The 20,158-nt window shown below is 43.0% G+C and overlaps 1 protein-coding gene across 16 annotated transcripts in view; it reads left to right on the top strand.

Annotated features, from left to right (window-relative positions):
* TSNARE1 (t-SNARE domain containing 1) overlaps nt 1-20,158 on the top strand; it is a 688,236-nt gene that overhangs the window by 360,991 nt on the left and 307,087 nt on the right. For all 16 annotated transcript variants that reach the window (XM_043507269.1, XM_043507264.1, XM_043507267.1 and 13 more), the window contains one exon: nt 1,142-1,198. In XM_043507269.1, coding sequence (XP_043363204.1) covers nt 1,142-1,198 — 57 coding nt within the window. The remainder of the gene's footprint in view (nt 1-1,141; nt 1,199-20,158) is intronic.

A 20,158-nucleotide genomic window follows, 5' to 3' on the forward strand; every position in this document is an offset into this window, starting at 1 on the left:
TTATTAAATACACACACAAACCAGTTATATTTCTGATGGGTACCAAAGAGGTACCATCAGGGTAAAAGTCAGGTATCTGAATAACAACTAGTTCTTTCTCTGGCCTTGATCTACCACTTTAACCTGTACTTAATTTTAAATGTGGCTTGTCCCACCCCTGCTTAGCAAAGCTCTTTAATTATGTGCTTAGTTGTAAAGATATGCTTAAGACCCATTAAAGTCAAGCATGTTCTTAAGTGCTTTGCTGAATTGGGGCCTTTGTTGCTAACACACTGTATCATTGAAGTTGAAAGAATTTATCATTTTGTAAAAAACCCTCATTTACACTACACCATTGACACAGTTTACTTTTTTGCATGTGATGGTGTAAGTAGACTGGGAAGATTCACTTACTATTTCTCTTGCATTAGAGGCAGGCTGTTTGTTTGGGTTTTCAACACTGCTGGAAAAAGTTTTTTTTTTTTTTAAAGTTTCCATAGAATCCTAGAATATCAGGGTTGGAAGGGACCTCAGGAGGTCATCCAGTCCAACCCCCTACTCAAAGTAGGACCAATCCCCAACTAATTAGCCTCTAAAGTGTGTATATATAATAGCAATGCCACTGTATTATTTCTACTCATATGTCTCTTCATAGAACCTTTCCTCCTCTGTTTCAAAAATCTAAGTGCTCGGTCTAAATTAGATAGCACTGTCTCGTTAACTCGCAAGTCAAAAATATCTGTGTAATGGGTTTTTTTGTTGTTAGATACATGTTCATCAGCATATTCCATCTGTGCTGTGCATGTGACTTTTTAAATAAATCCCATGGTGCCAAAATTAGCCGTTGCATTTTGTGAATATCTGGTTGCGGCAGGAAGCTGAACTGACTGGTAAATTGCTACTTACTCACGTCCTGACTGTCATTTCTTAAATGCATATTTTGGTTTTGATAACCTTATCATGCTTGAAGCTTAAATGACTTAATTCCTGAAAGGTCTACATCTTCAAGGCAGTTTTTACATTGCTAAACTACAGGGTTATTTTAATTTCTGTTCTTTTTTTAAATGTAATGTGAATGAAAAAAAAGTTTAATGTGATTTCCTCCCCGCAATATTAGACCACTGATACATCAACGCCAATCCCTTTTTTTCTTCTTTGGCAGAAAATAGCAGAGAAGTCCAAAGCTTTGCTTCCTACGGGGCAGAGAAGCAGCAAACAGGTAGGTATGTGTGTTTGAACTTTAGAGGGCGATAAATCAAGCATTAATAAAGTGCTAGTCGGTAATCCCCTTACTGATGTTGAGTAGCTCCATTGAATTTAATGGGGTTGTTCCTCCTTTTGAAATTGTATATCATTCAGTTGCATGTGTCACCCTTGGCAGATGGCAATGATCGTAGAATCCTAAAAAATAGAAATGTTGAATTATCTTGTTCAGTCCCTGGCTAATACACGTCTATTCCCCACCATATGCTTTCTACTGTTTTGTCCACTCTGAAATGTCTCTAAAAATGGACTTTCCTGAGGAGATTTTTTCATGTCTAACTGATTTTACAAGTAGGGAATTTTGCTGATACTGCATCTCAGACCTCAATGTTAAGGTGCAGTCACCTAGGGAATTTCTACACCCCAATAAAAGACCTGCAGAGGCCTGGGTCATCTGAGGGCCGTAAAACTGTAGTCTACATATTCCTGCTTGGGTTGTAGCCCAGGCTCTGAGACCCTGCGAGAGGGTGGTGAGTCTCGGAGCCTGGGCTTCAGCCTGAGCCCGAATGTCTACATTGCTACTTTTAGCCCTGCAGCCCAAGCCCCTTGAGCTGAAGTCAGCCGACCTTGGTTCTGGTGCCGTACGCGTTGTATTGCAATATAGGTATACCCCTACTCTATATTATTCATGCATTTTACTTTCTCCTATGTATTTACACATATGCATTAAAAGTGCCTCTCCCAGGCTCTAAGTGCTTAGATAATTACTTAACATAATATATTGAAAAAATGACAAATCACCAGCCAATCCCATAAAGGAACTTAGATGCCCAGAGCAAAATTCATCCTAAATTCAACTCCAGTGGCTTAAGTAGAGTTACACCCAGAACATAAGAACAGCCACTCTAGGTCACACCAATGGTCCATCTAGCCTAGTATCCTGTCTTCTGACAGTGGCCAATGCCAGAGGGAATGAACAGAGTGAATCATCAAGTGATCCATCCCCTGTCGCCCAATCCCTGCTTCTGGCAAACAGAGGCTATGGACACTCAGATCATGGTGTTGCATCCTTGACCATTCTGGCTAATAGCCATTGATGGACCTACCCTCCACAGACTTATCTAATTCTTTTTTTTAAAGCCCTATTTTAGTTTAGGCCTTCACAACATCCCCTGGCAAGAGTTCCACAGGTTGCCTGTGTGTTGTGTGCAGAAATACTTCCTTTTGTTCCATTGGGTGACTCCTAGTTCTTGTGTTATGTAAAATGAAGTCCCTCAAATCCTACATTGTGGAATTCAGAAGAGCACGTAGGTGCCTAAAACTAATACTGGGACACCAGAGCACTGTACTCAACTCCTCACGTAAGTGTCTACATTAGAAAAAGGGACCCTAAAGTTTCCTTCAAGGGATTTTTGAAAGAGATTCCAGTTTGCCTGTAAATTCACATTTTCCTCCCTTGTTATTGTTATTGTTCTTAGTTGGAGCTCTGACCACTTTGCTTCCTAAACTCCATTCAGCCCGTGTTTAACATCTCTGTATGTTAATAGCACTGGTGCTTATCAATAAGGAGTAGAGCTGTGAGGAAAACAGAAATCCCTTCCTGCAAAATATTCATATTTTTGAAAAAAAAATCTTGCCAACATGCAAATGAAATGTTTCATGGGAACGGTTTCAAGAAAAAAATCAATTTCAGGAGGATTGAGAGGGAATGTTTCAGCTTCCCTGCTTGCTTGCCTTGAAGGCTCTTGACAATTACACTCCTGGCCCCCCTGGGAGAGACAGACAGGAAAGCAGAGCCGGTGTGGGAGGTCGGAAGAGAGTCAGGGTGCTGAGTGTCAGGCACCCCCGAGTAAAGCTTTTATCAGTTTCACTGACCAAGAGTGAAATTTGACAGGAATCTTCCAGCCAGGCAGCCCTCATTTCAATTTTTGCCAATGGAGAATTGATTTCTTTCTTTTTTTTTTCTCTGCAAAACGTACTTGTTGTTGCATAAAACTTTGGATTTGTGAAATAGCATTTTTCATGTGTAAAAGCATCTGATTTTAAAAAATTGACCATCTCTACTAAGGAGCTGTTGTGGAGAGTGGGATAGATTCACAGATGATCCTGCAACTATGAAAAAGAAATGGGCTAGATATTCATATTAATTTGCAGATTTCAAATAATTAAGATTCTGTGTCTGACTTTGTTGTAACTTAGTTGGTATTAGTTTGCTGAGGTGTTAGTGTATTTCTTTAATCTCAGATAAAGCTGTCTTGTTATATGGTTCCGTTGACTCTTTGCACCTTGGAATGAATATACTTTAATTGTATTATTCAGTTATGTGTTTATTGCCTTGTGATGTCTTTTTTCCCCCATGTCCCCCCAGCAAGGGTGATCAATCATGGACAGAGTAATGTACGTGATCCCAAAGGCATATTCTTGTATCTTAGTTGGCCAAATCCTGATTCCACTGAAGTCAATGTACAAACTTCTGTTGATTACAATGAGAATACAATCTGGCTCATTGTGAATATGATATCTTTGGTGGAAACTTAAGCTTAAGGAGCTTGGCTTGTTTAGCCTAACTAAAAGAAGGTTGAGGGGAGATGTGATTGTTCTCTATAAATATATCAGAGGGATAAATACAGGAGAGGGAGAGGAATTATTTAAGCTCAGCACCAATGTGGACAAAAGAACAAATGGGTTTAAACTGGCCACCAGAAAGTTTAGACTTGAAATTAGATGAAGGTTTCTAACCATCAGAGGAGTGAAGTTTTGGAATAGCCTTCCAAGGGAAGCAGTGGGGGCAAAAGATCTATCTGGTTTTAAGATTCTACTCGATAAGTTTATGGAGGAGATGGTATGATGGGATAATGTGATTTTGGTCATTAGTTGATCTTTAAATATTCAGGGTAAATAGGCCTAATCCCCTGAGATGGGATATTAAATGGATGGGATCTGAGTTACCCAGGAAAGAATTTTCTGTAGTATCTAGCTGGTGAATCTTGCCCATATGCTCAGGGTTTAGCTGATTGCCATATTTGGGGTCGGGAAGGAATTTTCCTCCAGGGCAGATTGGAAGAAGCCCTGGAGGTTTTTTGCCTTCCTCTGTAGCATGGGGCACGGGTCACTTGAGGGAGGATTCTCTGTTCCTTGAAGTCTTTAAACCACAATTTGAGGACTTCAATAGCTCAGACATAGGTGAGGTTTTTCATAGGAGTGGGTAGGTGAGATTCTGTGGCCTGCGCTGTGCAGGAGGTCGGACTAGATGATCATAACGGTCCCTTCTGACCTTAATATCTATGAAACTAACACCCTAAGTCAAGAACCCATCCAAGTACCTGCTTAAAAGTAAACACATGCTTAAATGTCCTTCTTAAATTAAGGATGCCTTCCTGAACTGGTTTAAACTAAACTGACCTCAATGGAGCTAGCCTGTTTTACACCAGCTATGGATCTTCTGTGGATAGCCATAGAAATTTTAGACATATTGGGCCACATTCCACTTCATCAGTGTAGCCATACTGGCTTTTGTATATAACTGAAAGCAAATTTTAATCCACATTTTTTAAAGAAAATAGGTAACTGTTAGATTGTATTAGAATTGCTTCTGCCTCATATTCTTCATAAACCAAATCCTGAACCCACAAAAGCCAATATTAAACAATCACTTGATTGAGATTTGGCCCTTAAAACCCCAGTAATTTGGGGGAATTGATCTAATATTCACAAGAGAACTTTTATTATCTTTAGGTGCTTTAAATGGTGAGCAAGAAAATTATTCAAAGCTGCGGTTAAGGATCTTTCTTTGGCTCCAGTCAGGATTAAAAATTAAGCTGACATAAGATATTGTCCGCTTGATAAGCTGTGACGTTGGAGGCATCACCAGGCTACAGTCTACTGGTCTAAATCTCAGGCACTTTGAGTATCCACAACTTATATTCAACTGAACAGGAACATTGCTGACAACCCCTCTGAAAATCAGGCCATTGACTTTTAATGAGGATTAGTGAAATTATTTGAACCTTTATTCAAAATCTGAACCAGCCATTTCTAAAGAGTACTCAGCCCCTTGCAGAGTTGAGCCCATGATGGCCAGCTCTGCCACTGCAGATCAATCACAGTTGATTTGTGGATGACAGTGATGACAAAGGGGATGACAGTGAAATATGTGCCCAACAAAGATAAAATTCCAGACAAGTGATTTATAAATGAGTTGAGAAATGTTATCAGGACAGAATAGATTTCCAAAGGAAGGAACTAGCATCATGGATACCAGAAGAATCCAGTTTGTATTACGCAGTGAAAAATTTAAAAATAAATGCTCCATTTGTTTTACTGCTATGTTGCTACTGTGTTAGACATCTCACAGTCAGTCATTGGAGTGGATGTCACCACTTAGCAGAGTCCTCTAGTTTGTGGCGGGATTTCATGTTTGTCGTGATTTGATGTTTGGCTTGTATGTAACCACAGCTGAGACACAAACTGGGACTGTCCAGATTCAAAGATAGCGTGTTTACTAATTTCAGGTTTCAGAGTAGCAGCCGTGTTAGTCTGTATTCGCAAAAAGAAAAGGAGTACCGGTGCCGGTACTCCTTTTCGTGTTTACTAAGTGAAGCAGAAGAGATTTTTCCCTCTGGCTGAGCTTTTAGGGGCTGGGGTAAACATGTCTCAGCTGGAAGTCCCTTTTCTTCATATCTTACACTTTGCCAGTTAAAGTTGGTGACTTTTTACTTTGATGCATGTGAAATGGTGATTATGAAATGTCCTTTTGTGGAAATTCATATCGGACAGGCCCATATCTTCAAAACATACTTGTGTACATATGCAGATTTGCATATGCCCAGCTTGGGTGCCAGCAATACCTGAGGTACATGGGCTTTGCAATTTCCTGATGGACATGCTCAGATCAGCTTTTGAACTTGGGTATGTGCATATATTTGCTTCTATAATCCATCTGAGATCTTTTTGTTTTCTCCCTCTTTAAAATATACAAAAGAAATTAAATGTATAAAACTTGCTGATGTTAAAGCAGTGACTGTTATGCTTGATTTCCCCCCCCCCCCCACCTGCACAGGAGTCAGTAAATTAAAAATTATGGTTCCCACAGCAACTGCAACTCGACTATGTTGTGCATATTTTAAGGCATTAAAGTTAATGCCTTGTATGGTGATACAAAATGAAACATATGTGCAGGAGAGCTGATTTGTGCTTTTTTTGGAAATCACACAGTGAATTTCCTGATGCTTGTGCATGGAAAAATCTTCATGAGAATGCTGCCATAATGCAAAGGGTTGGTTCTCCCCCCTCCCCGCATTGCAATTTATTGAATTTGAGTTTTGGGTTTGAAAACTGATAGCATCCCTACAATCTTCTACTTGCACTGGTGGGCAGGCATGCTGAAATGTTCAGTTACCTAAATCCTAGTTTCAGAGTAGCAGCCGTGTTAGTCTGTATTCGCAAAAAGAAAAGGAGTACTTGTGGCACCTTAGTAATTTTAATAAATTTGGTAGTCTCTAAGGTGCCACAAGTACTCCTTTTCGTTTTGCTAAATCCTAGTGAGAGTCCTTTGGGAAGTAACTAATTTCCTTTGCATTCCCTCTCTGGTGGCAATGATTTAAAACAATGGTTCTCAAACTGTGGGTCGGGCTGGCTGAGACTTGCTGGGGCCCAGGGCCAAAGCCCAAGCCCAAACCTGAAGGCTTCAGCTCTGGGAGGCGGGGCTAAGGTTACAAGCCCCCTGCCTGGGGCTGAAGCCCTTGGGCTTTGGCTTTGCTCCCTCCTGGGGTGATGGGGCTTGGGCAGTCTCAGGCTTCGGGGGTCCGGTAGTAATTTTTGTTCTCAGAAGGGGGTCGCGGTACAATGAAGTTTGAGAACTCCTGCTTTAAAGGATGCAAAGTGAAACTTCAGAAGACTTTCTTTTAAGGTATTTGCAATAATTAATGTTTAATGAAGTATTCTGTTTTGCGTATTTGGCTTTACAATATCTACCAAAAGACACTGGTCACAAGCTCTAGACTCCTTTAACAGGCACATAAACACACTATCAAATGTAAAAACAAAAGCCAGCAGCAACTCCACAAAATATGTCTGTACCTCCTTAAACCATGTAGCAAAGTAGAATTGAGGAAAAGTATCTTGTTCTTATCAGTTATTACTTCTCATATAACATCTCCTTCCCCAAACATCCCCTGAAGGAGGAGTCTTGCAGTGTGCCATAAATCATAGCATCATAGAAGTTTAGGGCTGGAAGGGACGTCAGGAGGTCATCTAGTCCAGCATCCCATGCCCTGCAGTGTGCCCTGAAGATAAACAAGTACAAGCTATATTGAATGAAAAGGAGGAGTGAGTTCTAAAGCTGAAGGGCTCTCAAGTACCCTGCCCATTCCATCAACTACACTGAAATGGACCAGAGAAGATCCAGCTTGAGCACCATCACTAATCTTGAATGGGTCAGTATGTCAGCAGCCCCAGTGTATTCTGCATAGGTGAACTCTCTTCGGGGCTCCTTCTTTTGCTCAAGGTTCTCACAGGGTTTTCAATTATTATAATTGGTCATGAACTTGATTTTACTTATTAATCGATTGATAATGGAGCCCCTCAACATGGATACTTCCTGACTGACCCTTGGAAATGTTTGGAAGGGAAAAATACAACTTTGTTACAAATAAGGAATAAAATGTAAACTGGAACTTTTCCAGAAATTGGCAAAATCCAAACTGACAGTTTAAAAAAAACCTGAAACACATTTTTTCTGGTGTTTTTAGAAAATAAAATGACTGTAATTCTGATAGTATAATGCCACCCTCTTTATTTCCTCCTTCCCACTCAGGGGAAGAGGATAATTACTACCACTGAACAGAACAGTTGCCAAAAAAATTGTTTTTAGTTTTTATTTCATATGACTACTTGTCCCTTCCTTTCAAGGGTCAATAAATTATATTTCTTGAAAAGAAGGCTAATAAACCTCTTACATTTAAAGAGATTATTTCTGCAAATCACACCAATTTATCTCGGCTTTAAATGCACTTCCCCCTTGAGGGAAGTGTGACATCTGATTCTTTTGTGTGTGTGCACCTGTGCATTTGCATGCTTGTGTATGCATGCGTGTGTGCGTCTCTCTTTAAATTCCTCTTTGTTGCTGAATACAACAAAATTCTCATTTGGGACATTAAGATTTAATCTTCAACTTTAACGAGAATCATCCATTGACTTTATGCATAATTTATCATATCTCTACTGTGGCCACAATCTAAAAAGACAATATTTGACAAACTTGGTATGTGAAGTACTGCAGTTGAGACCTGATGAAATGTCCATTCAAGTCAATCCACTTACTTCAGTGGGCTTTGGATTCCCCCTTATTTCCTATACTTAGAAGAGGAAATATCTGTGGTAATTTTGTGGTATTTATTGTCCTGTTATTGTAATTATCTATTTATTTGTAGTACCGTAACACCTAGGAGCCCCAGTCAGAGAGCAGGACCTCATTGTGCTTGGAGCTGTACACAACCAGAATAAAATGGCCACAAAGAGATTATATTCAAAATGCATTATGACCGGTCAATATAAATTATGTCCACAATGACTTTAATGTAACTACTGTGTATCGTACTTTTCATTCCAACTTTTTTGCAGGAGTGCTATGTCAAAATGATATATTCATCCTGAATCCAAACTGAATAGACATGAAGTGTGTTTTTTTTTAAATACAAAACATCCTCTTACAGTCACAGAGACTGATAAAAAGAAAGCTTTTGCATACAAATGGAACAGATTTTTATTATGATTGTCTAACAAATGGCTCATCCTAACATCAGCTCCAATTCCTAGTGTTTTGGGCTAGCTGGTATATTTTAAGCAATCAGGATTGTCTGCAGCTTCTCTAGTAAATATAATGTCAATTGGTACATCTGTTAAAGGTTATTTCATCGTTAACCACTCCCATAATGAAGAAATATGTTAATTGAATAATTTTCTTCTGGTTCATGACCCTTCGCTGGGAACTGAAACAAGACTTGATTAAACTAATGCAGTCACCTGATCAGACTATAGAAGACTTTATAGCACTCTGATTAGCTATGATGTTGGTTAGGAGATAGTGAGTAAATGAGCTATAGGCTTTGATGGTGAATCCTCCATGTTCAGTTCTTCAAATAGACAAAGTAACCCTTTCACCCAACCCAAACTTTCTCTATAAAACTATCACGGGTTCCATTTAAACCAATTGAATTATTGCTATCATAATTACACTCCTTTTATTTTTATTGCATTTTATTTTGGTTTTTGTTTGTTTTCTTCCAGCCCTTTAACTGTCACACAGAAGCCGGACTGCATAAGGCAAATGTTCAGGGAACTTGGAGTTAGTACAAAGCTATCCCAAGTACAGCCTCAAATTTGTAATCGTTTTGAAGAAAAGGAAGATTATCTCTAGTTAAAGGCTTTGTAAGTGGACTGTCTCATATATTTAGACCTGTTTTAAATCTGTTAGAGGAGAAGGGAGGCAAGCCCCTATTCCTCAGGAGCAATGCATGTGTTTGTTTGTTTGCATACTTGCTTGATGGTTGTTTTGTTTTTTGTTTGCAGGGGCTGATAGGAGGCTGTGTGCTGTGAAAGAAGCAGAGCCTTTAATAATAACAGAACCCCGATTAGGGGTCATGGCTTTCCTGATTAGGGGCGGGGCTTCCCTGTTTAGGGGACCTTTCTAGCTAAGCAGCCAGCCCATGGCAGAGGAGCCAGCAAACTGAGCTCGAAACAGAGAGTTTGTAGCGGAAGTCTGGCAGAGGATGTATGTGGTGTTGTGTGTTTGTGTGAGTGTGTATTTTTTTTCCTCCATGACAGGATCTTAGGAGGGAGGGCTATGACAGCTGCAGAGGCAGCAGCGGTAGTGATCCAAGGAATGGAAGACACCATGAAGATGAGTGGATGTGGAAGCTGCGGCACAGACGTTATCCTGGAGTGGGTACCTGAAAAGTGCTTCATTTGTATGAAGTGCCACCTGGTACAGCTGATGGAAGAGAAGATCTGAGGTTTGGAGATACAGGTAGAAACTATGGTTGAGTTTTGAAGGGGATTCAAGCAGATGATGGAGGGAAGGTAAGAAGAGGTTGAATGGAAATCTCAAGATTCGCAAGCTGGACTGGAGAACTGTGAGGGTAGAGTTCTGGGTGAGGAGTGTGGCCATCGGAAGCGTGTGATTACAAGAACCAGGCAGAGGAAAAGACTGGCTAGTGAAGGAGAAAGAGAGCTCAGGAGTAGGTTTGCTGAGTTGGAGACTGAAAATGGGGTACAGCAAGCAGTAACAAGAGGTGAGAGGGCAAGGAATAAGAGAAGAACAACTAGTCCTACAAGAAGAGAGGAAGAGTCAATGGAGATATCCTGGGGCTCTGAACTCTGGCTGACAGAGAATGACTTGCAGAAGACTGCAAATGAGAAAACAAGACAAGAGGACTTGCAGCCAGAAAGAACAGGACAGAGAAGGCTGGGGAATCGTGTCAGAACCAGGAAGAGGCAGGTCTATGTGATTGAGAGCCCCCTACTAAGAAGAATAGACAGACCTATCACCAGATCTGATCCAGTGAAAAGAAGGCTATTCTGTCTCCTGGAAGTTAAGATTTGAGATGTGAACCTGAGGCCGAAGAGGATCCTAATTGGAGCTGCAAAGAATCCACTGATTTTCCTTAATGTGGGAGCAAAGGATACAGCTAGATTTTCACTGGAATGCATCCAGGGAGACTATGCCAGGCTAGGGACGATGCTTGAAGGAATGGAGGTTCAGGTGGACTTCAGTGGGATTCTACCTGTCCGTAGAGGAGGAGAGCAAAGGCGAGACAAAATTATGATGATCAACAGATGGCTCAGGCAGTGGTGCTATTAGGAAGGCTTTGGGGTGTTTGACTACTGGGAGGCATTCATGGACAGAGGAGTGTTCTCATGGGATGGACTCCACCTGAACAAGGAGGGGAATAGACTTCTGGGATGGAGGTTGGCACAACTGATTAAAAGCGCTTTAAACTAGGAATTCAGGAGAGACAGTTGAGAGACACTCATGCAATATCCATGCCTGTTTCTAACATTGTGTGGGAGGAAAATCAGGTAAGAGAGAATACAGCAATAGAGAAAGAAACAACAGAGGATAGGCAAAAGGATAGCAATACGAATGACACTATCAATCAGGTAGGTGATACTGGCAGTAGAATGACTGTACCTAATTAGGGGAGGAATCTGGGAAAAGCCAAGCAGAAACAACTAAGATGTCTGTAGACCAATGCAAGGAGCCTGGATAACAAAATGGAGGAACTAGAACTACTGGTGCAAGTAAAACCAGATATTATAGAGATAACAGAAACATGGGGGTATGGTAATTGAAGCATAGGTATTATAGGATATGTGTTGTTCAAGAAAGATGGACATAACGGTAAAGGTGGTGGAATAGCATAGTATAGTGCAAATGGTGGATTCTCTCTTACTTTAAGTCTTTAAATCATGGTTTGAGGACTTCAGCAACTCAGCCAGAGGTTATGGGTCTGGTACAGGAGGAGGTGGGTGAGGTTCTGTGGAATGTGATTTTCAGGAGGTCAGACTAGATGATCACAATGGCCCCTTCTGGCATTAAAGTCTATGAGATTATGGCCCAAAGTAGTTTCTTTGTTATGTTTGAAATATATGTTTGTATTAGACAGAGGACATGTTCCAACCAACATGATCACAGCTTTGTTCCAGGATGCCAGAGTGCTTTACAAACTATATATATCACTTGCTTTCCATTCAACTTATCCTCCACTTCCTGTAGTTCCTTCCTTCCTTCTACTTCCTGTCTCTGTGATAGAAGGCATCAGCTGTGTAACAGGACACAGGGCCGCTGCACCGCAAGGTCAAGAAATGAGTACTCCACATTAAAGCTCCAGGGAAAATGTAAATTGGCAGACTGGCATTTCTGGTATAAGACCTTGAATCTGAACAGGACACTTGGGTCAACTCCTCTTTCATCAGTGGTAGTTAACAATTATGTTGTGATGGGGTCAGTCCAATGAACATAGATGATCAGGATTTCAGTTTTACACCTTATGAGCCGTACACAATGGTCCAAACCTTTTTTGTGCCAGATTTTTAAAAGGTATATAGATGTTGCTGGGCACAGTATTGCAATGCCTCACTGATTGTGGTGTCTGAATTACATTTTCAAAAAGGATTTAGGCACCAAAGCAGGGGTGGCCAAACTGCGGGCCGCATCTGACCCATCAGATCTTTTAATCCGGCCCTTGAGTTCCCACTGGGGAGCAGGGTTGGGACCTTTCCCCACTCCTGTGCTCCAGCCGGGGAGCGGGGTCGGGGGCTTGCCTTGCTCCTCTCTGTGTGTGCAGCAGCTCCGCCTGGCTCCCAGAAGCAGGGACAGTCAGGGCTCCGCACGCTGCCCCTGCCCCAAGCGCCGGCTCTGCAACTCCCATTGGCTGAGAACCACGACCAATGGGAGCTGCGGAGGCAGTGCCTGCAGACGGGGCAGCACGGAGTGGCCCTGCCTCCTCATGGGAGCCAGAGGCTGAACGGGCCACTGTTTCCAAGAGCCACTTCAGGTAAGTTTTGCCTGGTCATGCACCCCTCAGCCTCCCCCCACTCCCCAACCCTCTGCCCCAACCCTGATCGCCCTCCAAACCCTTTGATTCCAGCCTGGAGCACCCTCCTGCACCCTAAACCCCTCATTCCCAGTCCCATTCCAGAGTCTGCACCCCCAGATGGAGCCTCACCCCCCGTGCACCCCAATCCCCTGCCTTAGCTGACAGCTGCCTCCCATCCTCCGAACCCCTCCATCCTGGCCCAGAGCACTCTCCTGCACCCCAACTCCCTCATTCCCAGCCCCACTCCAGAGTCTGCACCCCCAACCGGAGTCCTCATCCCCCCGTGCCCCCAATCCCCTGTCCCAGCCGTCCTGCCATACAATTTCCAGACCGAGATGTGGCCCTCAGACCAAAAAGTTTGCCCACCCCTGCACTAAAGAGCCAAAATCTCATTAACAGTTGATGGGATTTAGGTCCTTAATGCCTAAATACCTTTTGAAAGTGAGATGTAAACACCTAAATCAGTTCAGTGGTGCAATGCTGAACACAGCAATGCCTAAATAACATTACAAATCTGGGCCTTCAGTTTAAAACTGAATTATTTGCAAAAGATAGAAAGGTGAACTTTCAGAGACACACTGTGGGGACAAAGCTGCCCTCTCCTGAATTAATGATACTGCTTCCCAACAACACCCTGGATTTTCCTTGGCGATCTCCCATCAAACTCCTTTCCATAGTTTATCCTGCTTCATGTGTGGAGTTTGCCAAAAATCATAGCCACAGGTGGAGTGGTTGCTGATTTAGCTGGAAAGTGCAGCTGTCTGTATCTGGCCCATGGGTGAAAGATTTCCTATTCACTGACTGGATTTTTTTTAAATGTATTTTGATTTTTTGATAGCTCAAAAGGGAATAGCTCATTAGTAGGAGGAGCAGCGAGAGAGCGATTCTCTTGTGCTAAGCCTCCACAATAGTCTGTGTGCTTTGATGTTTAAGCCAGTTTATTCAGACACTCCCATCCCATACCCCAGTCTCTGAGTCATTAACAGAGTCTTCACACACGCTGAATGACAGGTTGTTTTGTCTGAAATGAGTACCCCAAGACTCACTGCCTTCCTGTGTCAGCACTTTCATTTGTATTCTTTAATCCTGCGTCTATTCTCTCCATGCTGAAGATGTAGAGCTCATAGAATGAGAGAGTTTGGAAAACAGTGACGCCAGGGGTATGTGTGGGTGGCTTGTGAGGTACTGAAATGAAACGCCAGCCTGCATGTGCCTTGTTAATTAGAAGACAGTGCTAAGAGGGCTTGATATTAGCGAGCTAGGCTCAGTCACATAACATAGAGTCCACTTTAGTGAGCCTCCCTAGTCAGTGATTGCTCTATAACACTTGTAAATTGACTTAATTACCTAAATATTTCCAGTGTCCCCATATGCTAAGTATAAGGGAGAGTGCAAAGACTGACACAGAGTTATTTAAAAAAAGAGGAGTACTTGCGGCACCTTAAAAAGAAAAGGAGTGCTTGTGGCACCTTAGAGACTAACAAATTTATTAGATCATAAGCTTCTGTGAGCTACAGCTCACTTCATCGGATGCATTTGGTGGAAAAAAAGGAGGGGAGATAGTTTTTTCCACCAAATGCATCTGATGAAGTGAGCTGTAGCTCACGAAAGCTTATGCTCTAATAAATTTGTTAGTCTCTAAGGTGCCACAAGTACTCCTTTTCTTTTTGAGAATATAGTCTAATGCAGCTGCTACTCTGAAACCTGTGGCACCTTAGAGACTAACAAATTTATTTGAGCACAAGCTTTCATGAGCTACAGCTCACTTCATCGGATGTAGCTCATGAAAGCTTATGCTCAAGTAAATTTGTTAGTCTCTAAGGTGCCACAAGTACTCCTGTTCTTTTTGCGGATACAGACTAACACGGCTGCTACTCTGAAAGGTGTTATTTAAGGCCTAACTGGAAAGATTTTACAGGGGACCACTGTATATAAGAGTGTAGACAGGCAGTCATTGCCCAATCTGTATACAGACCTTACTGGAGTCTCGGACAGTGCTTTTGCCTATGTTCCTACTAATGCCTATCTCCTTGCCCAGTGCACAGAGTATACATATAGACAGTACGGTACTATGCAACCACAGCCAGCACTGCTGCCTGTAGGCTGACCCATGCCAGCAATTCCTTGTCCAATGCACAGCCTGTGTGGGATGTGGATGCAGTTTTTCCCCCTGCAGTTGGCTTTCCTTGTTAGAGTTAAAACAAATAAAACCTAAATCTCTGAACTGATTAACATTAGTATTGCCCTGTAGCAAATGTAAGGTCTCAGTAGCAATAAAATAAAATAAAAATCAAGCTAATTCCTGGACTGGTTGTGTTTGCTTGGATTTTGTTCACTGCACAATTTTGGTTTTATTTTTCTTCCTTGAGCAGGAAGCTGCTGATGTAATAGGCATGTTGTTTATGCTCAGTGGAAGGGGTGGGTGGGTTTTGCCTGGGTGATGGTGATGCTTCATCATTTAGATGACCTCATCCATTTCCCCGCCCTCTCCCCCTTCAGAAATTACATTGCAAGAGCTGAAATCGACTCTTGCCCTGACAAAAGTCATGCGGTTACTGAGAAACAAATGTGAAACCTTACCCAGTATGTCACCTTGTTCCAAAGTGAATGCAGCATTATTTAATGCATTTAAACCTCTGAGGAGATGGATTATTGAAAGGAAGAAAACTGTATTCTTCTAAACCCTCTTTGACAGCGGCATTTATAACGTGATTAAAGGTGAATGGCAGTGGTATTTTCCCCGGAAGAATACATTTAAAAATAGAGTAACCCTTGCATCACTAGGATGAAGATACAAGTCCTTGGTAAATTGCGTCAACGAACCGGAGACAGATATCCCCTTTTCAGCTTTGCCTCTCTAAGATATAGCACACAACCAGCAGCACAGGGTGTGACTACAACACAGCCTTGCCTGTATGTATATTCTGTTCACATGGCAAGGAGAATGGTAGTATAGAATGGCATACAGAGAATCTTCCAAGTCTGGTGTATTCCAGCATTCAACCTATTCACAAGAAAAGACCAGAAGAAATGTTGTCAGTTCTGTTCTTGATTGGGTCACAGTCCAGGCTCTCTAACCAATGTCTTTCTCCTGAGATGGGGACCAGGTCTCATGTATGCTTTTCCCTCTATTCTACTCATCCTACTGGTTATTCTCTAATTAAGGCAAGTTCACACTGAGATGGTTCGCAAAAAGAAAAGGAGTACTTGTGGCACCTTAGAGACTAACAAATTTATTAGAGCATAAGCTTTCGTGAGCTACAGCTCACGGTTCTTTTTGGTTCAGCCTGGTTGAGACAGTTCTGGTTCTCGGATCTTCACAGTGTCTCAGTTCAACTCCCATGGTCTCTGCCTCCTCTTCCAGACCTGCTGTCCCAACAGCCTGGATGAATGTGGCACCTTGATCTGAAGAGTGTGCACCTCATGGCCTGTCTATTGAGTAATTAGATCAAATGGAGAAGCACAGTTCAGTGGTAGATCAAGAGATATTACTTAATAGTAGGGAGCAGTCCACTAGGTCCGCATATTTAGCTAAACGGAAGCATTTTTCAATCTGGTCCACTAGCCAGGGAGTACAGCTACCAGAAACTAAAATTCAGGATGTTTTAAAATACCTGTTATACCTCAAATTCTTAGGTCTTTCTCTAAGTTCCCTGAGAGTCCACTTAGCAGCGATCTCAGCTTCCATCCTCCCATTCAAGGAGATACATTGTTTTTTTTTCCAACCCTGTGGTCATTAGATTGTTAAAAGGGATTGCTGAGTTTTTTCTTCTTGCTAAAGATTCAGTACCACTTTGGGATATCAGTGTTGTATTAGCAATTCTGATGGATGTCCATTTGAGTCTTTGGCAACCTGTTCTTTGCTTCACATGCCCCAAAAGACATCCTTTCTCTTCACCATTATGTCGTCCGGAAGAGTGGGTGAGCTTCCGGCTGTGATGGCAGGATCTCCATATATGCAATTGTTCAATAAAATAGCCATGATGCTGCATCCAAATTTTTAAACTAAAGTGGTATCAGTTTTTTGTTTGAACCAGACAAGATACCTATCTGTTGTCCCCCACAAAGCTGCACTCAAATAGGAATGAACAACATCTGCAGAGTTTGAACATAAGGTGAGCACTGGCCTTCTATCTGGAAAGGACCAATCCTTTCAGGCTGTTTCCTAGGTTCTTGGTTTCATATGCTGAAAATAATAAGCAAGGCACAGACAGTTACCAGATGGTTTACTTCCTTGATCAGGATGCAGTAGACGGTAGGAAGAATTCATCCTCCACTGACACTATTGGCAAAAAGAAAAGGAGTACTTGTGGCACCTTAGAGACTAACAAATTTATTAGAGCATAAGCTTTCGTGAGCTACAGCTCACTTCATCGGATGCATTTGGTGGAAAAAACAGAGGAGAGATTTATATACACACACACAGAGAACATGAAACCCCTCAGACAGAGACAAACACCTACAAGATCTCTATCATGCATTCCTACAACTACAGTACCCACCTGCTGAAGTGAAGAAACAGATTGACAGAGCCAGAAGAGTACCCAGAAGTCACCTACTACAGGACAGGCCCAACAAAGAAAACAACAGAACGCCACTAGCCATCACCTTCAGCCCCCAACTAAAACCCCTCCAACGCATCATCAAGGATCTACAACCTATCCTGAAGGACGAGCCATCGCTCTCTCAGATCTTGGGAGACAGACCAGTCCTTGCTTACAGACAGCCCCCCCAATCTGAAGCAAATACTCACCAGCAACCACACACCACACAACAGAACCACTAACCCAGGAACCTATCCTTGCAACAAAGCCCGTTGCCAACTCTGTCCACATATCTATTCAGGGGATACCATCATAGGGCCTAATCACATCAGCCACACCATCAGAGGCTCGTTCACCTGTGCATCTACCAATGTGATATATGCCATCATGTGCCAGCAATGCCCCTCTGCCATGTACATTGGCCAAACTGGACAGTCTCTACGTAAAAGAATGAATGGACACAAATCAGACGTCAAGAATTATAACATTCAAAAACCAGTTGGAGAACACTTCAATCTCTCTGGTCACTCGATCACAGACCTAAGAGTGGCTATACTTCAACAAAAAAGCTTCAAAAACAGACTCCAACGAGAGACTGCTGAATTGGAATTAATTTGCAAACTGGATACAATTAACTTAGGCTTGAATAGAGACTGGGAATGGATGAGTCATTACACAAAGTAAAACTATTTCCCCATGGTATTTCTCCCTCCCACCCCACCCCCCACTGTTCCTCTGATATTCTTGTTAACTGCTGGAATTAGCCTACCTGCTTGTCACCATGAAAGGTTTTCCTCCTTCCCCCCCCTGCTGTTGGTGATGGCTTATCTTAAGTGATCACTCTCCTTACAGTGTGTATGATAAACCCATTGTTTCATGTTCTCTGTGTGTGTGTATATAAATCTCTCCTCTGTTTTTTCCACCAAATGCATCCGATGAAGTGAGCTGTAGCTCACGAAAGCTTATGCTCTAATAAATTTGTTAGTCTCTAAGGTGCCACAAGTACTCCTTTTCTTTTTGCGAATACAGACTAACAGGGCTGCTACTCTGAAACCTGACACTATTGGCTCATTCAACAAGAGCTCAAGCTACCTTTTCTAAGGGACCTCCCCATGCTGGACATTAGTACAGATGCTGCTTGGTCCTCGGTGCATACTTTCACTCATCATTATGCCATTACTACTGCTTTCAAGCTCTGATGCAAACTTTGGGAGAAATACTGCTGTCACTGTTTATATAGACTCTCAGACTCACCACCTAAGAGTACTGCTTGTGAGTCGTAGAATCATAGACTATCAGGGTTGGAAGGGACCTCAGGAGGTCATCTAGTCCAACCCCCTGCTCAAAGCAGGGCCAATCTCCCTTTTTTTCCCCCACAGATCCCTAAATGGCCCCCACATGGATTGAATTCACAACCCTGGGTTTAGTAGGCCAATGCTCAAACCACTGAGCTATCTCTCCCCCCATCACCTGTTAGTTACCTGTCTTTTAGACATTGTGCTTCCAGATGTGGTTGCACACGTTTTATCCCGTGACCCACACTCCATCCCCTCTTCATTGGAGTCTTGAGCCACACATATTCCAGTACAAAGCCAGTGAGAGGATTTGGGCAGTGCCATCTTTACATAGTCTTGGGAGGGACCAAGAGGATGTGCAGAGCACGTATGCCATCCTACACTATTGCTGCAGAAACCTCTGTCTCCAGTCATAGGCATAGTTTGACTGCTATATTTCGGTGGGCAACACATGTATATGTGCATGTGGGTGAACATGCACTGAAGCCAGTTCCCCTGGTTCACTGCCTCTCTCCCCCAACCTGGAGTGGTACCTGGGTTGCTGGTGCTGTGGGTGATGGAGGCGGGGGAAGATGGGTCAGCTTATATAGGGGCACCCCAGTTGCTGCTGCTGCCTGCTGTGGCAACTTGAGCACAGGAGCTGTGACCACTCCAGCACTGGCTGCTGCAGTGACGCTGCCACTCTGGTGCCTCCCAGTACTGCTGCAGCTGCCTTTCTGCTCCCTCCCCTCCCCACCCCATCCCCTTTCCTCTCCCCACTGTCCCCTGCCTTTATCCCCATCCTTCTGCCCCATTCCCCTATCCTTCTCTTCCCCTTGCTCTGTGCCATCTCCCTTCCTTCCCCACTGCCTCTTCCACCCTTCCTCCATTTCCCCTGCCCCACTCCACCCCCTTGCCCTGACCCCCCCTCACCCCTGCGGGCACTCACCTTTGTACAGGAAACAGGATGATGGCCATGCAGGGCCCCCAGGACACGAAGATGATGATGGGCACTAGGACCGAGGAGGCAGCTTCCCAGAGTGGCCACCCTCACCAGGGGACAGTGGCCAAATGAATTGAAAACTTGCTGGGGGAAGGGAGGTGCAGCATGGGAAGGACGTAGCCCACTTGCAGAAATCAGGGAGCAGCACTTGTAGAAATCAGGGAGCAATGACATGCGATCTCGTGTGCCCCCCAAGCTTTGCCTCTGCATTAGGGGCAATGCCCTCCCTGTCCCCACAAACTACGGCCATGGCTGCAGTGCACTGGGCACACACACACCTGAACTCAATACACAGGTGCACCCGCATTTGGGAGAACAACAGCCACAGTTCAGGTAAGTAACCGTTTTTTACACGTTTCCCTGGAGGAGGACTTCTTCCAAGAGTTGCTGAAAACATCTGTTGTTAGCAGAAACTTGGCACCTTGAGCTCCTGTTTTGGCTGCAGTCCAGAAAGGAAGGTTTTAGTTTTATTATTATTTTGTTTCAAAAGGTATATGCATATTTTCAGTTTGAATTGGAATCTGTGAATTGAATTTTAAAGAAAAGATTTGCAATTTT

This window comes from Dermochelys coriacea, chromosome 2, assembly GCF_009764565.3.
Source record: "Dermochelys coriacea isolate rDerCor1 chromosome 2, rDerCor1.pri.v4, whole genome shotgun sequence".
NCBI lineage: Eukaryota > Metazoa > Chordata > Testudines > Dermochelyidae > Dermochelys > Dermochelys coriacea.